This window comes from Sapajus apella, unplaced genomic scaffold, assembly GCF_009761245.1.
Source record: "Sapajus apella isolate SASKATOON/1434 unplaced genomic scaffold, GSC_monkey_1.0 scaffold122, whole genome shotgun sequence".
Lineage (NCBI taxonomy): Eukaryota > Metazoa > Chordata > Mammalia > Primates > Cebidae > Sapajus > Sapajus apella.
In genome coordinates, this window is record NW_022437062.1 from 638,960 (window position 1) to 661,124 (window position 22,165).

Consider the following 22,165-nt stretch of genomic DNA (forward strand, 5'->3'; position numbering starts at 1 on the left):
CTTCCAGAGCCTGTGTTAGGGACAGAATCCGTGCGGGAGACGGCGCTCCAACTGCGCTTCTGGTGAGGATCGGAATTTTGCTCGGCCCCTTGCAATGTTTCCATGGGAAGGTTCGTACATTCGTGACCGTCCCTGGCAGCTGCCCAGCCCGGGACTTGGCGCTTCACTCGCCATTGGCCAGTCCTCGGCGTGACGTGCGGGGGGCGGGGCCTCATCAGCTGTTTGCGGGATGCCCCGAGCGGGCGTATTTTGGAAACAATACCGCACCGTGCGGAGTGGCCTCCTCCCGCCCAGGCCCACGGCCGCCGCCGCCGCCGCTGCCGCCCTTGCCTGCGCCTCCCGCCTCCCGCCGCAGCCCGGTGAGCGCCCGGGTGGCGGCCGGGGGCCGGGCGGAGTTGGATCGCAGCTCCTTGGGGAAGTGGGGAGCGGAGTCGCGCTGCGCATAGGGGCCTTGGAAGGGTTTGGGCTGCGGACGTCTGGGGTGACCATGAAGAACTGGGGCGCTGGGGTGAGGGAACGAGGTGCAGAACCCATAGCTGGGTGTACCGCTCCAAGAGGGAACTTGGGGGTAGCATTTGGGACTCGAAGGAGTTGGGTCCAGGTGGGCGGGGGAAACTGGGTGCACTGCTAGGCAGACCTGGGTGCCCGAGAGCGGCCCAGCCTCTGGGTCTGACTTTGGGGTAGGACAGGAGTTGTGGGGCATCTTGCCTCCCTGCGGAGTCTGAAGGCTCCTCTCCTTAACAGCTGGGCTTTTTCCCTCCTTCCCAATCGAGTCTGGGCATCAAGCCCCCGAGTGCTCGTCACGCTGGACCCTGGCGCTGAGCCCTGGCATCACGACTCGGAGGCCGAGACCCTATCCTGGAGTCACCCAGGTCTGGGGTGTGTGTGTGTGTGTGTGTGTGTGTGGAGTCACCCAGGTCTGGGGTGGGTGTGTGCGTGTGTGTTCCTAGCCACTGTCGAAGCTCAGGGTGTCTGGCTACTGCATTCTCCTAAGAGGAGGAGGAGTCTAAGTTCAGCATCCCTCTTCGAGCCCTTAGGGGCTGGGATGGCTGCAGCAGGGCTTTAGTTCCTCTGCTAGGAATAAAGCATTCCCTGGCACTGTTCTCAGGAAGTGCCCTCCTCCCACCACTCTGGATATCACCTCTTAAGCTCGGGAGAAAAGGAAGGAAAGGATTCTTCACCTTTTCTTAGTTTACCCTTGACCTTGCCAAGCACCCCTCCAGAGGCGTCCATCTACCTGCAGGCAAGCTACCTGCAGTTTGTGGAGAGTGAGGGGGTCCCTGGGGCTTGCAGAGCTACACCTTCTGGCTGCACTTACCCCACTGTCCAGTCCTTGCAAGCGTTGAACTTTGAGGCTTTGCTGGGAGGGGGAGGGGAAGGTGATAGGCTTCAAAGGAAAAACCTAGACAATGACTTGTGCTTGCGATTGGCTTTGAGGGCCCCTTCTAAGAAGAGATTGGAGGGCTGGAGGGGAGCCCCTGCCAGGTGACTGGCAGGACAGCACTTGGTCCTTTCATCAGGAAATGCTGTTTCCTGTTGCTAATAAGCTGGAGTGCACCCCCCCATACACAGACACACACACACACACACACACACACACACACACACCCCACTTGGGAAACACGGTCCAAAGAACACCACATGGTTGCTTGCCATGCTAGCAGGCATATCCTCACTCTCCAGGGAAGAGGGTAGAGACAGGACCATAGACAGCTCAGGGACAGGGATGGGATGGGATGGGATGAAGCGAGGCCCCATGCAAGCATCTCACAGAGAGCTTGCATTTGGCAAAGGCAGGGTTCTGAATTGAACTGAAACTATTTTAGCAACTTCACCAACTCACAGACCATTTGGCTTGTTCTTCAAAGGCAAGAGACTGGGGGACAGAACCCCCAGGAATCTCTAATTGAGTCTGACAAAGATGAAATTCATCTCTTTTTATCCTTAGCTCTTCAGGTGGTTGCTGCTTCTGACTGCTGCAGGGGTCTTAAGGGGTTCCTGGTGTGTGCAGGGAGCTGGGTTGGAAGCTTAAGATGCTGGGTGGCTCCAAGCTCAGACTTCCAAGAGCCATCAGGTGGAGTAAGAGGAACTTCTTTATTACCAAGAAACTCTCATCAATAACCTGAGTAGTAGAGGCAGTGAGATCACAGGGAGAGGGGTGAATTTCACTTCCTTCTGTCAGACCAATTACACCAATCTCAGGTGAGCTGGCAGGAGTGGGAGGCTGTGGAAACAAGGATTTGAAGTCTTGGAGACTAGTGAGGAGACTTAGTTGGGAGAGGCTGGACCTACCTTCCAGGCCAACCTTTGGTGGGCAGACAGCTCAACTCTGCTCAAAGAGAGCCCAGACGGCAGCTGCGATGACTAACTTGGGTCTTTATCCCTTCTCTCAGGACACACTCTTACCACACTGCAGAGCCTGTTTGTTGTGTTGTGCAAGCAAGGGGTGGAGATTAGAGTAGATGGGCAGCAGGGCGGGGCTTAGAGGTTTGGAGGGAACCTGGCTGCCCTAGGACTGCAGGCTTTTGTTTCTGCTGCTGAGTCTGGAGCTAAGCTCAGACTGAGATAAGAGTTTCCTTGGGGCAATGACTTTGTGTTTGTTTGTGTTTGTGTGTGTTGTGAGCACTGTATATATAGCCAGTCACAGCACCCTTGACAGCAACTTACAGAGGCTAGTCTTGTTTATATTTTCCCAGGTACCCTGCATGCATATAGCTGCTGATTCTACTCCTGTTATTGCTCACAACCCTCAGAGTCAAACTTTGTGACTGGCCTAGGTCAGAAAACAGGTTCAGGAAAAAGGGTGGTTCCAGGCAGGCCCAGGGAAGAGCTGTGGAGGGCCCCTGAACATTGAGGCAGTCCAAATTTTGGAAGTGGGTGTCACCCTTGGCAGTGCTTTATTACCAGGGTTGTATGTCATCAGTATGTGGCCCAGTCCCCTCAAATAAAAAGGGGGAACAGGGAAGAAAGAAGGGAAGTGGAGTCCTTCGCCATGTGGCCCTGGTGGGGCAGCATCCCAGATGCCTGTGTTGCCCTCTTACAGGGGAGATGGAGCCATCTCAGTGTGTGGAGGAGCTGGAGGATGATGTGTTCCAGCCAGAGGATGGGGAGCCAGGGACCCAACCCGGGAGCTTGCTCTCTGCTGACCTGTTTGCCCAGAGCCTACTGGACTGTCCCCTCAGCCGGCTTCAGCTCTTCCCTCTCACCCACTGCTGTGGCCCTGGCCTTCGACCCACCAGCCAGGAAGACAAGGCTACCCAGACCCTCAGCCCAGCCTCCCCCAGCCAAGGTGTCATGCTGCCTTGTGGGGTGACTGAGGAACCCCAGCGACTCTTTTATGGTGAGTGCTGTCAGCCTCAAGACTCCTTCCATAGAAATTGGGGGAAAAGAAGGGACCTTCCCTCTCCAAAGCTGCCCTTTGCTGTTTCCTTCCCCCAAAGTGGTCAGTGGGGCTGTCGATTCCTTGACTTCCACCTGCTTTCTCTCGGCTTGTTATTGTTCCTCACCTGTGCGCCTCAGGACCCCAAAGGGCAAACTGCTCTGCCCTTCTTTCTGATCCATAGTCCCCTCCTGGAGGGATCCTTGAGTCCATGGTATCTCCATTTACATCCTGTGCCCCTTGTGTGGCCCGGCCTTTAGTGCCCCAGCAGTGATTTGCCTTCTGTAAAGTGGCTCCTGTTGCTCTGGAGAAGGCTGGGGGATCTGTGACTGGCTGTTGACAATGAAGGGAAAAACCCAGCTGGTTCTGGCAGGGAGGGTTACCGAAGGCAGAAGGTGGCTCCCAGTTGTCACTTGGGACTTTCTGTGCGTGGAAGGGGAACTGGAGAAAGAGTTTGGGGCTGCCTGGGCCCAGTGCCAAGAGAGGGGATGCTTCCAAGGCTAAATCAGACAAGACCTCTTCATTTGTGGGCTTAAATAGTTTGTTTTATGAGAAATAGGCCCTCCTCTGGCAAAACGGCATGATCAGACAGTCTGTTTTCTTCTAGTGGCACTGCAGCTTACGGAGGGAGGGTAAAGGCTAGGAGGGTGGCTTGCTGTGTCTGATGAGCAGATTGCGGAGACACTGCATTTACTCTCAGAGGGAACTGCCTCTTAGGGCAGCTCTGGCAAAGCAGTTCTGTCGGGAGTAGGAGAAGCTGGATGAGGCGGACAGGCGGGGAAGAGGGAAAGGAGCGAGGAGGCCGGCGGACTGGCGCCCCTAGCGGTGGCTCTAACGCGTGCACTCGGTAAGTGTGGAGCGCTCGTCTAGAGGTCTTGCCTGGGGCTGTCTCCAGAGAGGAACTTGGCAGCTCTGTGCGTCTCAGGAGTTTTCTCTCCCTCGTTTTTATGCTGCTGCCCAGGAGCTTCGGGAGACCAGCATTCCTCTACTGCACTAAAAACGTGAAGACACTTTTTGGTTTTTTTTCTGCCCTTTACTTTGCTCAACTCAGAAACTCTGGAGAGCTACCTCCAGTGCTTTTCCGGAGAAGAACTTCAACCTGTTACTACATGAATAATCAACTGTGGTCAAGTAAGCGTGATACATAAGGATGGAAGGTTGGCATGTTTGCCTGCACACATTACCACCCTCCCCTTTGTCATGGCACTGTCAGTGAATGGAGAACTGGAGGGAAGGCTTGGGCCACTCTCCCTGTTCTCCGTTCTGTTCTGCAACCTTTATGCACTTGGGCAGCAGCCTGTCCAAGCTTGGCAGAGTGCCCTGATACAGGCAGGCTGGTTCCTATCCATTCTCATAGGAGGATTTACTCTCAGCCTCAATCTTGGCCAGGTCGGGCAGGTGCGGGGAGGCTGGGGCAGTTGTGGAGAATGCTGAGATGTGGCTCCTCTATCTTTGCAGGCAATGCTGGCTACCGGCTTCCTCTCCCTGCCAGTTTCCCGGCAGTCTTGCCCCTTGGGGAACAGCCCCCCGAAGGGCAGTGGCAACATCGAGCAGAGGTACAGATTGCCCGAAAGCTTCAGTGCATTGCAGACCAGTTCCACCAGCTTCATGTGCAGCAAGTAGGCACGGGGGTTTAGGGGAGGAGGGTTGAGTCTGTGGGGCTTGGGGGCCAGGGCCTGCCTCTTTCCTCTTGTCAGCAACTCTGTCTCTACCAGACCGCAAGAATGTGGTCCCAGAGTTTTGGTTATTGCGGTTCCCATGGGCAGGACAGGCCCAACTGGATGAGCATCTTGCCCTCATCTCGGAGCTCTGCATTGGTTAACTGCCCACTCTCAACTCATGTTCCATAAGGGCCGTCTCGGGAGATGCTATAATCCCTCCCCTGGAATAGGGTGGTTTTCTGCAGCCCTGCTTAATAGCCTGTCTCTTCTTATGGTGGTGGCCGGGGGACTGCCCCTCACAGACATAAGAGGAAGATTTTCAGGGTGCTGCAGTGACACTGGGCAGTTGGGGGGTGCCTGGCTAAGGTACAGTGGGAAACGGGTAACCAGGCCAAGGGATGGGGCCTGAATGGGGGAAAGTGGTGGAACCGGTTGAAACCTGACACTTTCCAGCTGGGGAGGCCGCTCCTCACTGTGTCTGTCTGGGAACCAGGGTCTGGGACTCGGGAGAGTGTACCTCGGAGAGGCTCCCCAGACCGGCGGCCAGCCGGGCGCTTGGCCGGGTGCTTGGCCGGCAGCCTGGCACCAGCCCCGCCAGGGCGGAGCATCGCGTGTCAGCCGAGCATGTGGCAGAGTCCATCAACAAAGGCGGCGGCTGGCAGGCTCGTGCTGGAGGAGCCCTCTGTGCCACGGACTGGAGGCTGCTCTGTTCCAGCAGCGGCTGTCTGGGCTGGGCCCCCAGGCACTTAACCCTTCCTCTCCAGGCTGGCTTTCTGGATGGCTGCCAAGGCAGGGAGAGGAGCCTGAGGCTGCATCCATGCTGGTACAGCCACCGCGGAAGCACAGGCATGCCACTTGGAAGTGAACACATTCTGTACTTCTGGGACTGTGTCCCTGGCCCCGCTGGCTCTGTATGTGTATATGTGTGTCTGTCAGGAAATCAAGGGAATAAATAGCTTGACCATGACTGGGCAGACTCCGAGGTTAGATGGGTAACTTCAGGGGGTCGGAGGAGAGCTATTGGTAATAGGTAGGTTGACTTAAGGGTCAAACCATTGCCAGTGGCAGGGGAAGAGGAATTGACCTTGGATTTCCTAAGAACAGGCCATTGCCGGTTAGATATGGTTAGTGCCCTCTGCCAAGGAATTCTGAGGACAGTTTGGGGCTAGACCTGGTCCTGGTAAGTCCTCCTAGTCTCTTAGTGATCAGGAAGGGAGGGTGGCCCTATGTTTAGATAATAGACTTAAGCTCCAGTTCTTACTCCCTCCTTTGATTATTTGGTGGAAACTTGGCTTAGAGTTTCCCCTTCAGTCCATGTGTGGACTCACTCTGATTCTTGTTTTCAGTTTCTTGGCCTCCTTCCTGCCCATTCACTCCATCCTGGTTGTACAGGCCTATGGCTGAGCGCAGCTCACAGCTTCCAGTCCCGGTACTGGAGAGGATTGGAGGACACAGTGACTGTGACTCTCCTAGACTCATCTAGAGGCCTATGTGGAAGGCAGCTTGCTTCATTTGCAGTTATCTGATCTCTCTCACCAGTTATTCCCCAGAACCTTCCCCTAGCCACTGGTGAGCCCCTATAGGCTTGGGAATAGGCTGGGAGCCCTCCCTGGCACAGGACTAGGATACAGTCTTCCTGGGGACCCTTCTAACTTGGTCCTGAACAGAAGGAGGAGGAGGCCCTTATCCCAAGATCTGGCCCTGCATTTTTTTTTTTTTTTTTTTTTTTGAGGCAGAGTTTTGCTCTTTCGCCCAGGCTGGAGTGAAGTGCCATGATCTTGGTTCATTGCAACCCCTGCCTTCCAGTTCAAGCGATTCTTCTGCCTCGGCCTCCGAATAGCTGGGATTATAGGTGCCCACCACCACACCCAGCTAATTTTTGTATTTTTAGTGGAGACTGGTTCACCATGTTGGCCAGGCTGTTCTCAAACTCCTGACCTCAGGTGATCCACTCACCTCAGCCTCCCAAAGTGCTGGGACTACAGGCGTAAGCCACCGCGCCTGGCTTGGCCCTGCTTTTGGCTGGTTGCCATCAGTTCTCCCAGTTCAGACCTGCCTCTTTGATGGCACAGGTCAGTTTTAGACAAGGTGCTATACTTTTGGCCAGAGCCACGCAAGCTTGGGAGAAGGAAAACTGGAAGAGAGCTTCATGAGAGTCTCCTCTGTCTTGCACCTGACTCCGCATTGGCTCCCAAGTTCCCTGCACCCCTCCCCTCCTGCCAGTTACCGACTACTTCACTTCTTACTTGCAAGAGCAGGAGGCTGGCCAGTGAGCCCTTTCTAGAACAAAGAACTGATTTTCCCAAATTTTCCAGTACGAAGAGCCAGGCTTTTTGTCTCCTCCTTGGACAATTCTCCCCAGAGTCTTCTTGCTTTTAACCCCTTCCTCCCCATTGACCCTGCTTATAGATCTTCACTGAAACTTATCCTGCAGGAAGGGCTAGGGTGATGGCTTCAGGCAGGTGGAGCACTAGTACGCCCGGAATGTTTCAGCAGCTGGTTTTAAGAAGTGAGTCATTTTCTGAACTTGATTCTTATATAAACTACAGTCTAATAGTTCAGATCTAGAAAGTACTGTTGTCACTCCTCCATTCTTATCCTTTGTCTTCTTTCCCTATTCCCTTCCCTCATTTTTGCAGGCAGAGAAACTGAGGCAGTGGGAAGGAAGTTGTTTAGGATTTAGTTTCTAGGCTTTCAGTTCAGAGTCAGAAAGCTTAGATTTGAAGAATACCAGCTCTGCCACCTACTCACTTTCGGGAAGTCACTTGACTTCACTGAGCCTATTTCCTCTTCTATGAGTTAGCGCTAATACCACAGGTGATAATTAAGTGAGAAAATACCTATGAGGGTTCAGGGCACGGAGTAGATGTTCTTTAATGCCTGTTTCCTTCTGTGTGGTTATGATGCTGATCACCCCCTACGCTTGTTCTCGTTGGTTCACAATTCATTTCCTACTCTACCTGGCAGGCGGCTCTCTGAGCAAAGCTTCCTCCCCGAACTTCCCTCCTCCTGCCTGCTCGAGAGGAATCAGTGTCCAGACTGTTCATTTGTGGACCTTGGCTTCATTGATTTCTCCTTGGGGAATGATAGCCATTCTCCATCATTGTGGGCTGGATTTAGAGAGCCAAGAGAGGCAACCCAAGATGCAGGACGGGACTTGAGGAGGCCTGACTACCTCCTTTCCCCTACATTTGGGATAGTGTCCTGGGGCCAGACAGTGGCCACTGGTCCATAGTCCTGTGGAGAGTGTGAGTTCCCCCTCGTTGTCCCTGGTTACGGGCCTGAGTTATTCTTTTTTTGCACCAGGGTGACCATCTCCCTTGGAGGTATGGCGCTGAGGGGGGCGCGTGATGATGGGGTAGAATGGAATTATGGCCAAGCAACCTGGCTCCTGACGCAACAGGTTCCAAGTTTACCTGGGTGTCATTTTATGTAGGCCATAGTGCTTTCAGCACATTTCCTGAGGGCATTGCTAGGTGGAGGACTAGCCTGGTTACCCAAGTGATCAGTTCAGGGTGGCTCTTCCAGACCCAGAGGCAAAAAAGCAGAGGCAGAAGATCAGAGTCAGTAGGGTGCTCCACCTCAGCTCTTGGTGTCTCCAAAGCAGCAAGAGAGTTGGAGGCAGAGTGAGTGGAGGTAAAAACCTTTCCGAACCTCACCACACATCCCACCTTCCTTTGGCTGGGTCAGGAGTGAAGGTTCCCCTGTTTGTCCTCTGTGAGCTGAGGAACTGTGGCAGGGACCCGCATTGGTCTGCTGATAGTCACTTGTCTTGAGGGTGGTGCTGTGGTGCCTCCGTGTCCAGCTTCTGTGTGGAAGAACGTGGTACAGATGTGCTTCCTCCCTGAGCCCCTAGGCTGCCCTGGCTGGAAGGTCAGAGCCCCAGCTTTCCTGTCCTTGTGCTATGGCTTCCTCCAACATGAGCCTAAGGAGGGGTGGGAAGTGGTGTCCCCTCCTCTTGGGAGAGTCTCTGTCTCAATGGCCCATCATGAGATTTGTGGGGGTATTTCTAGGCAATGTTAAGAATCCTCAAAAACAGTAGCTACTTTAGACAGTCGAATGAGTAAAGCTACCGGAGGGTTGGAATTCTTCATGTTGGATATGGCTTTTCACTTGGACAGGGAGTGGCTCCATTCAGAAAAGCCGGGTTTGGAAATTCTCTGAATAGTAATTAGACTTTTTGGAAAATGAAATCTGAGAAAACTTTCAGCCACTCTGTTGAAACATCTTTAACTATAATATCACAAAAAGGATCCTAGACCTGTAGGCAGATGTGTGGTAAAATCCCGGCTCTTCAGGATTTCGCTTGGACCTGACTTTGTAGTTTGGGGAGCTCTTTTGGAAGTTGTGCTCGCGTTGGTGTTTGCGTGGTTTATTAACTAGCGGCTTCTCTGCCTAGCAGACTGGCTCCTTTGTCCAGGGAGCTCCTGTCTGCTTCCTGACACTTTGGTATTCTCTCGTTGTTGGTGAGAGGTTTTCTGGAACTCAAACTGGCTAACTAGGTTGCTCAGGGTCTAGATGGGGCAGCCCTGGGCGGGGGCTCCAGAGGTTTGCTATAGAGTGAGAAGGGTCCCTAGGAAGCCAGCCTCTGTCCCAGGAGTGGGAGGCCCACCTAGGACAGTGCCAGGGGAAGAGTGAAGCTGGGGGAGGGACTGCGGAGAGCCAGAGTTCGTGATAGCCAGCGCCGGGGCTGGGGGCCCTGTGTTTGCTCTGTGGCTGGCTCTGTTTATATCGCTCGCTATATTTAGCTTCTGAGTCATCAGCGTGGCAGACTAGAGGCTGAGTTCCCCACACACTCTGCACCTGACTGCTCTCTCTTCCAGGAGAAGGGCCTTGTAGTTCCGGAGAGTTCATTCCCTCCCCACCAAGGCAGGCCATAGGATGGAAATGGGCTTTTTTTTTTTTTTTTTTTGGAAAGGGGGTGATGGGAGGAGGGGACTAAGGGAGACACAAAGAAAGAAAGTTAAAGAAAAATGTCTGGTTTGCCTTTTGATCCATGTCTGGCAGCCAAGAGGCCATGTTCCATGACCAGAGCACAATCAGTCCGTGTGTGAAGGGGAGGGTTCCAACTTTCCTCCTTGCCTGGTTCGCCTTGACCTGACCCTGGACAGGACATGAACAGTCAGCTGAAAACACCCCAAGTTGAGAGTCAGAACCTGGGGTTCCTTCTGCATAGCATAATACACACAATAGGCCTGTCCGCCCCCCAAATCCTCTCCTTCTCCCTTCTTTAATCAGGGCACACAATGTCATGCTCTTCTGAGCTCTTAAGAAGTTGCCCAGTAGTTTGATGGAGATGTTCTTAGCTGGAGGGAAACTGAGTAAGGGTCTCAGCAGTTCCTCGCTCCAGGCTGTAGAGGTACAAAACAAGGGTCTGGGGACATGGATGGTGCAGCACAGCTCTGTTCCTGACCCACACCCCTCAACCCCAGTGGCTGGACCAGTGTCTTCCAGTCGTGTCAGAGGAAGCCTTGCCATCTTCCACTGAGAGTTGGCTGGTTCCAGACTGCCAACTCTTCCTTAGAGAAGCCATGGGCGTGGCCATGGTGGCTTCAACGTCCTGTTAACACTGCTGGCTGGGCTGAGGAAGCTCTTGGCAAGGAGTCTTTTTTCCTTTTCCGTTTTGCCACGTTGCTCGTTCCTTGGGCCTCTGGGTCAGAAGCAGTCTGAGGCAGTGGGGCCACTAGGTCCAAGGGGTTGCCCTGTAGGTTTCAGAATCTTTGGCTCAGCCTGGCAGCCTAGAATCCTGAGCCCCATGGCCTATGGCTGCTGTGGCCGGTCTCATAGCAGAGAGTCAGGGATCTTCCTGGGACTTCATGAGTCTTCTGGGAAGACAGTGCTCCCCAGGCAGGCCCTGTTGCAGGGCATGTTGAGAGAAGTGTTCTGCAAAGCCAGTGGGTTCTAGGTTTTCCTCGTGCTCCCCAGGGAAGGATGAGCCTGCTCATTGCTGCCCCCAGGCCCAGTGCTCTGTGTATATGTTTCTCATGTAATCACCACAGCAGCTTTGTACTTTTAGATTCCATTGTCCCTTTATTATAGGAAACTGAGGCTTGGAGAATTGAGGTAACATGCCCAAGTCACACTGCAATTTGCTGACCTAGGTGTGGTACAGATTTGATGGATTCTAGAACCATGATCCAGCCGCCCTACACCTGCTGCGCAGCAATCACATTCTGGAAAACCGGGGTACAAGGGAGCACACATTGGCTGCCCCAACCCACTCTGCCTCATGTGATACTTAGCTTAGCTCTGTGTTCTTGCTGTTCTCTCCATTATATTGTAAAACATTTGAGAACAAAGTTTATATTTTACTCTTCTTTGTATCCACATAACTCTTAGCTCAGTTGGGTGCTTGGTAACTTGATAAAAACGTGCTGATTTCAACAGAAAACATCTTCCTAGCTTCTTTCAAGTGGAATTTTCCAAAAGTCTCTCTTATCTCAGTGTTCCTGTTCTCAACTGCAAGGCTCTTTCCTTCAGCCTTGGCCTGAGTAGGTTTAGAGAATGACAGGGAAAAAGGAAGAGGTAAGAAAACTTCACAACATGGAGTGTGTGCCATCCCGGAGAGTACAGATGATTCTGCATTTTGAAGAAATTGAGTGTGGTTTCACATCATGGTCTGAAGTTATAATTTCAGACCAGTTTTAGCTTTATTTCTGTTTGATCTTCAGTTAGTTCTGCCTCTGAAATGTTTATTTTTTCTGGTCCACAGCATGCTTACTAAATAGTTAATGATCTGGAAACAATGTCTTTAAACATACTAGGGGAGTAGATCAGTGGTGATTTGCTTTGAAAAGGTAATACTACTTTCATAATGTGAATAAACACACTGTAAAATTTTAGCGAAGGAACATAGCTTTGGAGCCAGGAGTCAGGGCCTCAAATAACAACCCCCCTAACTAACTTGGGATGACTTTTCTGAGCCATTGTTTCCGTCGCTATAAAATGGGATCGATAATACCTGCTCTTCCTATTGTGAGGGTCACATGAGAAGAGAGGAAAGTGCTCTGTTCTAAATCCGAGATATTATAAGTTGGTCTCTGTTTGATAAATTTGCATTTTGTGAGTTAGGTTCTGTTAGAGCTGCACACGGCTTGGCTTTGCTTCTTCCTCTGATTCTTTGGGGTGAATTAGTTCTAGCCGGAGCATCTGGAACACTGGTGACACACAAAGCCCCCAGAGGGTGTGAATTGGATCTGAAAGGGGGAAAGGCAGAGGGAGATTCTTATCCAGGGAGCGTAGGGAACACGCTTTGTGCTTAGGGCAGAGGCTGTGTGGGATGAAACAGAGTTTGATTTATGTAATCCAACCTTGTCAGACACCACAGCCAGCTCTTTAGAAAAATAAAAAAAAGGAGATCTTTTACTAGTTGGGCCTCTCCCCAGGCGAGAGGCTGATACTATCACATAAAGTACATCTTTAGACCTGGCCAGACATCAGTTGTTCCTGGCCTCAGACAAGTGGGTTATCTTTCAGGGCTGACTCCTCTGTAGTCCAGTGTTTACTTGTTGAGTGCCTACTATGTGCCTTCCATGTTCCCCATTACACAGGATGAGCAATTGGGCATTCAGGCATAGGGCGTTGCACATGGTGAGGACTGAAACATTTGTCAGCAACTGCCTTCATCCCCTGACCATGGCAAGAAAGTGAGGCTGAGCTAAAGAAGCCACACAGGGCTCTGATGCCTGCTTGTGTTCTCTTCTTTACCGTGTTAGGGTGCCTTCCTTGGGGAACTTCACCTCTATTCTTTCCCTCCATGCCTTGGCTCTGCCTTCTTTTGTGGCGGAGTCTTGCTCTGTTGCCCAGGCTGGAGTGCAGTGGCATGATCTCAGTTCACTGCAACTTCTGCCTCCCGGGTTCAAGCGATTCTCCTGCCTCAGCCTCCTGAGTAGCTGGGACTACAGGCAGGTGCCACCATGCCCGGCTAATTTTTGTATTATTAGTAGAGACGGGGTTTCAACATATTGGGCAGGCTACTCTTGAACACCTGACCTCATGATCTGCTTACCTCGGCCTCCCAAAGTGCTGGGATTACAGGCGTGAGCCACCGCGTCCAGCTGGCCTGCCTTCTAAACCGTGGGAATCTGAGGGCTCTAGGGTGAGCTTCCCCTCTCCCCTGTATCCCAGTCCTTACCCTTGGGTCACCCTGTGTATTCTGGGACCTCTCATTCTGTGAGGAGTACCCTAGTTGAGTCTAGGAGAGCAGGCCTTGTTCTGGGGGTCTGCCCTTGTTGAGCTCAGATTGTGCACTGGGTGCTGTGCCAGGTGCCTGTGGGTCAGAGGCCAAGCGCATTCATTCCTGTTTCCCCTTCCTTCTGCCCTTCTCCATACCCTCTTGTGGAAGGACCCACATTCTCTGGTGTTTTGGTGTCTTTGTGTTCTTCATCCTGTTCGGTGAAGGCTGATTTCCTTCCTCCTCACTGTTTCTCCCACTGGCCTCCCTTCAAGTCCTTTTTCTTTCCTTTTTAGTCAGGTCCTTTTGTTAAACTTTTAGGAAGTATTTATTTATTGTTGTTTGTGATCAGGGCATTCTTTGATTTTCTTGGTTTCCTCATGGAAAAGGGTCTTGTGGGGGCTGCCCTGAGGCAGGAGAAGGCCAAAGGGAGCCTGTATGGTATCTTCTTGTAGCCAGAGAGGGCTCATGGGCCCACGGGTGGTTCCCAGGCCCTACACCTAGCTGACAGCATTCAGTTGTTGGAGCTCTGAGTTGTAATCCTGAAGGTAGTTGTGGATGGCAGACTCCTTAGCTTTGGAGAGCACCTCCGTGGTTTCCAGAAGAACTGCCTGGGCTGGATTAACCTCTGGCTTGGCCACTGGGGTAAGACATTACTTTGGTGGGAAGAGTTGGACAGTGACTGAAGAAAACACCAACTCACGAAGCGTTTTCTTCTAGGCTGTAGGATCATGAGTGATCTTATCTCTGCCTCTGTAATGTCTTGTATTTTCCAATATTTCTACAATTAACATGTATTGCTTTTATGATTAAAATATAAAATATACAAGAAATGGTTTCCGATCTCTAAATGTCACCCAGGGAGCTTGTGCAGTATATGGATTCCTGGTACCCTTCTTTGAAATCCTGATCCGGTGGGTCTGGGAGAGGCCTGGAGACTCTGTACTTACGACAGCATGTCAGCTGGCTTAGTGACACAGTTGGGTTTCAAAACCATTGATCTGGTACAATACCTGCATTTTCCTTATAAGCCAAGAGAGAACTCATGAGCAGGTTAGGGGGAGATCCAACCCTAAAGCCAGGTCCTCTGATTCCTGGTCCCTGGGGATCCATGCATCATAGAGCCTTCCTTACCAATTGATGAGCCTTAAGGACTGTCACACACAGAGGCATGGAAACTAGATTGTTCCCAAGGGCCAGCCCATGTACCCTGCCTCCTGCACCTATGCCTGCCTGGGTCCCCTGCAAGACCTCAGCCTTCCTGTCTGAAAGTACTCTGTGGCCCACAGCTGCTTCTGGGTCCCCCCAACACTCCCAGATGATGGAAGTCTGTGCCTTGTTTTCAGAAATCTCAAGTTACCCAGGCAGCAGGTGGCCTCCATTAGTGGAATTTGGGAGAAACTGAGGCAAACAGAGATGGAATTGGCCCTGGCCCCAAATCATAGTATTCTCATCTGCTTTCCTTGGCCATTGAGTTGTTGATTTAGTGAAGGGGAGGATAGAGGGTCTGCTTTGGTATAAAGAAAGGCAGTGGCACTGTCAGCATAGTGATCATGAGAAGGGACTTTGCTCTAGGGCCAGGTGGTCTAGGTTCAGTTCAGTCCCTGTCACTTCTACTAGCTATGTGATAACTAAGTAATGGGCATGAAAATGTGCCTCAAAATCACCTGAGGAATCTTCAGATGCTGGGTCTGTGTTTCTTTTGTTTTTGTTTTTTGAGATGGAGTCTCGCTCTGTGGCCCAGGCTGGAGTGCAGTGGCGCGATCTTGGCTCACTGCAACCTCGGCCTCCCAAGTAGCTGGGATTACAGGCGTCCACCACCACACCCAGCTAATTTTTGTATTTTTAGTAGAGACAGGGTTTCACCATGTTGGCCAGGCTGGTCTCGAACTCCTGACCTTGTGATCCACCCACCTCAGCCTCCCAAAGTGCTGGGATTACAGGGGGTCTGTGTTTCTAGGCAGCTCTCCGATGATGTCAAGGCTGCTAGTCCACGGACCACACTTTGAGAAGCAAGGATGCAGAACACTCAGAACAGAGCCTGGCACCTCCCCAACCCCCCCTGCTGCCCCACCCCATGTTACTATTATGGTGATGATTGTTCTTGCCACCAGTCTTCTCAGACAAGCACCTGAGGAGATCTGGAATTCCAGCAGACTGGCCTCTCCAGGGATGAGTCTGCTTCTGGATTCTCCTCCTGTTCCGCAGCATGACCTCTGCACCTGTCCCGAGCAGCAGCTGGGGAGGGGAGGAGAAGGGGTCTTTAGCCCAGCTGCCGCAGGCCCGAGGCTTCACTTCGGGTTTGCAGCTGAGTCCATTTTCACGCTGTTTTACTCTAACCAGATTTTGTTAAGCCGGGTGTGTTTCCTCTTTTTACTCATCTTTGTTTACAAAACACGAGGAAGCCATCCATCTCCCCAGCCCTGGCTGCCAGGCTTCTTCTGTGGCACGCCCGATTTCCCTTCCCCTCCGAGCAAGAGCTGTGCCTCCAGCTTGCCAGGTTGTTTTCCAGGCTCTTCCACTGGGGAAGGAGGAATGCTGTTGCCATGGACGGGGGCATTCTGTGTTCACCTGGGTTGTCAGGCCCCAAGGCCAGCTCCCTGGATGCCTCTCTTCTCTTTTTGTGGCCTAGGGCAGCATGAAGGGAAAGCCAGCAACCTGCATGCTGCCCCAGAAAGGTCAGGGAGGCTGGACGGAACCTGGAAGCTCTGGAAGTCCAGGAAACCTGGGCCCCCTTTCCAGCTATGCCACTGGCTTCTTCTCTCCTCTTCCCATCTGACCAGGAGGAGTTGCCTGGTGGGGCTGGTGCTGTGATTAAAGACAGTTTAAGAGAGGGCTCCAGCTCCCCCGACACCTCATGTAAACTTGCTTGCTGATGGGGCCACTGAAGTAATCCAAGTCCAGCCTGTACTGGCTCCTTTCCGCACACTAGGTTTTTCTTCTCCTGTCCACTGAGAACCCTGTAGAGAGGGCCCCGCCCAGTCCTCCTGCCCTGGCAGACAAAGAGAGAACAAAGACTGCCTCTTCCCGCACCCCCCAGTTCCCCCCAGGCCTCTCCTGGAAATGGTACCTGTGTGGGCAGGGCACCAGCCCCAATCTGGTGAGCCACTGACCCCTGAACTTCGCCCCTAGCTTCCCAGTCTGACAGTAGGACCTGGGATAACCTCCAGAGCGTAGTATATATTCTTTGTTTTTGTTTTGTTTTCAAGTATGTTCTTGCTTAACGTTTAATTGGCTCCAGTCAGTAGGAGAGCGCTCCAAGAGGGATTATTTATGGCTTACTGTCAAGAGCATCTATAAAAAGGGCAGCACCGAGCTGGAGATGCTGTGGGGGGAGAGCGGGCGGGCGCACAAGAGCGTGCGTGCGTGTGTGTGTGTGTGTGTGTGTGTGTGTTAGAGAGTGTGTGTGCGTGTTTGCACTGGATGAAATCAGATTTTTGCTGCCTCAGCAGTGTGGTTTAAATTGAAGATTAACCCTTTGACCTTCACAGTGTCAAATCACTTGCAGATGGAGGCCCCCCCTTTCCCCTTGTTCTCTGTTACTTTGGAGTCGGGGGAGAGAGGGGGGCACTTCTTCTCTTTCTGAAGCCAGTTTGTTGTTCATGCAGCTGAGGTTGGAAGGGCTTGGGAGCCAATCTGATTAAAAGCAGCACTTGGCTAAACTCTGGAAAATCCTGCAAGCAGGGGGAAAGCTTAATCCTCTTGTGCATAGTGCATATAGGGCCCAGTCTTTTCTTTTTAATGTTAAAACTGCAATTGTTTTTGGAGAACTCAACTATCTCCTCCACATGGCAGCTTCTCTTTCGCCCCCCCGCCCCCCGTGAGCTGTACTGATAGGATTAAAGTGCCAGCCCTGAGACTGGAGCTCTGAACTTTTATTGGAAATGAGAGGGAGTCGTCTGAGGTTGTGTTCGGGAGTTATGTTGGTCTTTTTTTTCTCCCTTCAGCACCAGCAGAACCGAAATCGCGTGTGGTGGCAGGTCCTCCTCTTCCTGCACAACCTGGCTTTGAATGGAGAAGAGAACAGGAATGGGGCAGGCCTGAGGTGAGGCTGGGCTGCCCTCTTCACGTGGGGCACCAGGAACACCGTCTGGAATAGGAAGGACATCGGGCAAGACTGACACTGTGTCTTGTGAACTTGTTTTTTTGTTGTTTTGCATTTTTATTTTTTAAATTTCTCTCTGTGTGTACATAGAACATACCCAAGTGGGATCTTCTTTCTCTGTCAGGCCCTTGACTGGGAATGGGGGCCTTTGTCAAACACTGTTGGAGAGACTGATGTGTCTGTGACGGTCGGAATTCCCAAGGGCCCTGACAAGTAGATTCTTCGACCGGAGAATCTACCAGTTGTCGAAGATGACCCATTAGTGGTGTTCTCTGGGGAGTGGACTGTGGTTTTTCCAGAGGAACTCAGTTAAGAAATTGAGTGGATCAGAATCCTAGTTCCACCAAACCCACAGGCCTTCCACTATGGATGGGGGCCACGATTCTGACGGTCATACCGCTTTAACCCACCGTGGCCTCGGCCAGGGGCTTTCCAGTTGAGGATGGCAGCTTCCCTAGGCCGGCCGGCCAGCTCCACATCTGTCTGGGTTCTCACTTGCCCCAGCCAATGCCTGCCCTAAGGGCTCAAGGATTTCTACCTGACTCCTGTCACTTCCAGCAGACCTCAGGGAGGGTTGGGTTTCTCTAAGGACCCCTCAAACATGTCGCAAAATGAACCAAACTTTTGGCTAGGCCTCAAATGTGACTTAGTCCCACTTGGAGACCCTGGGATTAGTCCTGAGGTGCAAAGCCGCTGCCACCACTGGCGGCCTGGGACCAGCTGGGCAGCATGTGCCTCTGTGAGCTCTTCTTTCAAAAGACCCTGCCGACAGATTGCATTCGACCCCCAGTATCAGCACGGTGGGACATCCGGGGGCAGGTTTGCAGTGGGGCTGGAAAATGTGGTGGCCACCCCACCTTAAGAGTCAGCGCTAGAGGACCCCAGACCTCTTGGTTTCCTTGGAAACAACATACCTCTTCCCCCTCGTCCCTATTCCTTTTTCACACCTAGTGGGATACAGAAGAAGCCAGGATAGTGGCTTTGCCAGCTGAAAAGTGACTTTTAGAGTAACAGATAAATGATTAGAGTGGGGAACCGTCAAAGCTGGGCGCACACTTCCTGTCTTCCTCCAGCTTCCAGCCAGGCCAGAAGGGCATGCTCTGGAACCCAGCAGGATCACGGCTGCCTCTGCATGTCTTCCCTTCCCTCCCTGCTGCAGCACTCATGGAGAGGATCTAAAGCAGCTGGTGTGGCAGCTCCAATAGCAGACACAGGGAATCTGTTAACCAGACGCTAGCAAATAAATTATAACCTTTGCATATGTGAGAAAAGACAACATTGGTGCTAACAGTAAAGTAAGGCCCAAAGAAAAGACGGCTTCCCTGGACAGAGAAGACTCCAGGGCCATCCAAGGAAATTGGAGGAGTCCAGAGTAGACTCTGAAACCTGAACAAGCCCAGCCTCTTCTAGTTTTGAAGAGAGGAGGTCTTCAGTACTATTGAAGGAGACGTTGATCTTCCAGATGTACAGTTGTGCAGGTTGTTCACTGCACAATGGCACCTGCGGAGAGCTAATGAAGGCTGGAATTCAGCCAGCATTCTGCTCACTAAGCTTTGTGCCCTGGTGTGGGGCTACCTCTCCAGAGAAGAAGGGGTGCCTTACCTAATTTGCACAAAGGTGCTGTATGGGCTTACAGCACCCTGGAGGAGAAGGGCCTCAAACTGTGCGTGTAAGCCTTTGTTCTGTTCTGCTCAGATATTCTGGAGATATTACCTCTTCTTGGTCAGAATTCTGTTCTCAGGGTGTGTACCATGATTTGTCTGCTAAGAAGACGGATTCCTGCTACGCAGAGAAGGAGCCAGGGACCAGCGTGAAGACTGGCTCTGGGACACACTGACCATTGTGAAATTCAGCCTTCCCTGTGGGTCTCCCTCCTATTTCATGATGTGTATGGGACATATGCTGATCTCCTTTCCCTGGATCAAGGTGGTGACAGGCAGGCTGCTGCTGTATGTTTCAGTGGCACACACCAAAACACCGGGATTATTTAGGCTAGCCACTGTTCACCCCTCTCGGCAGACTCTCCACCTGAGCTCGGTGAGAGAGAAAATGATTTAGATCATGGTGCTGAGGCAAGGCCATCAGCTTGGGAGATCTTGCCGGGCCCAGGCTGGATGCCCTGTGGCCTGAAGTTGGAGCCCAGACATTGACAAACCCACCTGAACATCAAGCCTGGGCAGGTGGAAAGTGGTCTGACTGCCCTGTCTCCATCTTACGCAGTCAGGAACTCACTCATTGTCTTAAGTGAGCCAGGGCAAAATTTACACCCCTCACATTTCCCTCTCCTTCCTCCTCCCCTAAAAAAAACCCCAGGAGGTAGCTGGCAGGGTAGCTGGCAGGAAGGAGAAAGATTCTTTCTGGCTGGCTGTCTTTAATTGGCTTAGTGATCTAGATTGGCCCCTTCCTTCTCTGCCTGGTGAGTTGGCCTAAACATTCCTCAAGTCTAGCCTCAGGAGACCTGCCCCTCCCCCTGGCCTCCACCCTCTCAGACTCCATCCCCCACCCCCAGGAGCCTGGCTGTCTGTAGTGAGGGGTGGAGAATCAGATTTAGAAGGAGGGAGAGTCTGACCTGGGTCCTGACCTGTAACCAGCTGAAGACGGTAGAGCCTTTGTGGCTTGCTGAGGTTGGGGGTTGGGAGAGGGACTGGAAACCTCCTTCCTCTGGAAGAAATTCCTGGGAGGAAGGGAAGCCTGATATTCAGGGTCAAAACAGTTCTTCTAATTCAGAACCCCAAAGCAGGGGTTTCTAGAAATTGGTCGACAGATCTGGTGGAGGGAACTCCCCAGGCCAGACGTCGGGCTCCTGCAGTGAGGGTGGAGGACTCGGCCTGACCTCTGCCTGGCCTCTTTCAAAGTCTGGGCCAGTGGAGGGCTGCCCCCGCTCCCCCCACCAGGCAGCCTTCTCTTGCTCAATCCGAGGTGGAAAAAGATCACCTCCCAGTGACCTCCCCAGCCCCTGGGGGAGTAAGTCTATGTCCAAAGCTTTGTGGCAGGCTTGTTTCAAGGGCCCAGAGGGGCCCAGCTGACCTGTCTCATTGCCTCTGGCAGCCTAGCCCCATGCAGGAGGCTCCCACCTGGGGGTTGTTTGGGACAGTCCAGCCAGGGCCTCCCAAGAAGAGTGCTATGGAGCCACTGTGACTGTCCTGGACAGCAAGGAGCATGCTACCCCACTGAGCACTTGTCTTCTTTTTGAGGGACTTGGTGGGCAGGTGGGGTAGGGAGAAGGGAAGTGGCAGATGCAGGAAGACTTTGGCGACTGTGGCTCTTGAGGGTTTCTGCAAATCAGTGCTGGTCTGGACTAGAGACAGCTCTGTGTGAAGGCAAGGACTCTTGGAAGTGGGCCATACTGGCCTGATACCCTAGCAGGAAGGGGCTCACCTGTCACCCTTAAGCAGACTGAGGGCTGGTAGGGACTTTGAGTCTTGAGGGAATAGCAGAGAAGGCTGAACTCATAGGTGCCCAGCCAGCCTCCCAGCTGAAGGTGTTCAGAACCCCGTGTAGGCTCCCAGCCCTGCACTGCCCCTCTCTCTGCAGGTGGCCAGCGCCCCTCCCTGCTCTGGGTGCATTGCCCAGCCTTCCACCCCATCCCTGGATCCACAGGGGCTGTCACGGGGAAACCCAGTGAGAATGTAGCAGTTAATATATCCCCAGGGCAGCTGCCCTGGGGTCTGGGCACTCTGCCTCTGGGAGAGAGGAAGAAGAAAGGGGCCCCATTTTTTAAAAACTGTACAGAGTCTTTGGCTTTATGTGTTTATGTTCTTCACATGCATATATGTGTATGTGTGTATATCTTCCCCCCATCAATTGGTACAATTTTTAATAAAATCATTTAAAGCAAATCAGGTCTTTTATTTTTCAAGGTGTGGTAAAAATGCAGGGAGATCAGTTAGGAGTTGAAAGCCTTCTGGCTTTCTCAGATGCCAGCCTGAGTGACCTGGAGGCTCTCAGCTTTTGTCATGACTTCCTTTCTTCTCCTGGAGTTGAGAAGAGTGATTCTGACCACACGGTAGGCAGCACAGCAGAGGCCCTGTGATGGGGGAAAGATGCAGGCTTTGGACCCGGTTCCCGCCTCCTCTAGCTGAATGAGCCTGGGCAAATTATGTAACCTTTCTGAGCCTTCAGTTCTTCCACGTGTGAAATAGAACTGTGCCTGCCTTGCAGGATTAAAGGGAATGTGTCAAAAGGGCCTGGCTGCCGCTGGGACTCAGTGATGGAAAGGACCCCAGCAGCCTCTCCTGCACGCACTCCCCTACCCCTCCCTTCTATCAGGGTAGCCTCTCAGGAGGCAAGTTAGTTGTAGGGGGACTTCCTGGCTTGCATTTCTTTGTGGATTAACAATGTGTCTGATTCAAAGTGGTGATTTAAAGCTCTTGACAGAGTTCTGAAAATCCTTGGGAAAAACTGCTCCTGATCCTATCAGCAGTAAGTTGTGAACTGAGGGGCCAACCCGCCCTGCATCTGTGGGGCTCTCCTTGATTTAGGAAGTTGTCAGCTCTCAGACCTAGCCTTGGCCTCCAGTTCCTACCCTTGCAGAGGGCTGGAGCTTGATGTGACATTGGATCTTTTGTCCAGCCTCTCTGTCTTATGGGTGAGTAAACTGAGTCCCAGAAAGGGGGTATAATTTTCTATTTGGGCTCTTGAAATAGCTGAGTCAGTCTTGAGGGGGGCTCACCCCATCCATCTGTGTTTCCATTTGGGAATTGCACTCTCATGCCCAGATCTTCAAGTAAGCCAAAATTTATCTATTTTTAATGCCAAATAACTGCCTCTTCTCCTGTAAAGTATGGCATTTCCAACCACTCTATATTTGGACAGGGAGGTTTATTTTTACTGGAGTGTGGTATAAG

The 22,165-nt window shown here is 52.3% G+C and overlaps 1 protein-coding gene across 6 annotated transcripts; it reads left to right on the forward strand.

Moving 5' to 3' along the window:
- The first annotated feature begins 230 nt into the window (after positions 1–230).
- Positions 231–21,297, forward strand: BMF (Bcl2 modifying factor). 6 transcript variants are annotated; one of them, XM_032261180.1, is made up of 5 exons: positions 231–359; positions 745–872; positions 2,697–3,340; positions 4,838–4,998; positions 17,161–21,297. In XM_032261180.1, exons 3-5 carry the CDS (start codon positions 2,914–2,916, stop codon positions 17,260–17,262), a joined length of 690 nt encoding a protein of 229 aa, XP_032117071.1. In that variant the 5' UTR covers positions 231–359; positions 745–872; positions 2,697–2,913; the 3' UTR covers positions 17,263–21,297. The 6 variants fall into 6 exon arrangements, with proteins under 6 accessions (XP_032117071.1, XP_032117075.1, XP_032117074.1 ...); XM_032261184.1 differs by having other exon boundaries at positions 3,044–3,340; XM_032261183.1 differs by having other exon boundaries at positions 774–872.
- The last annotated feature ends 868 nt before the right edge of the window (positions 21,298–22,165 follow it).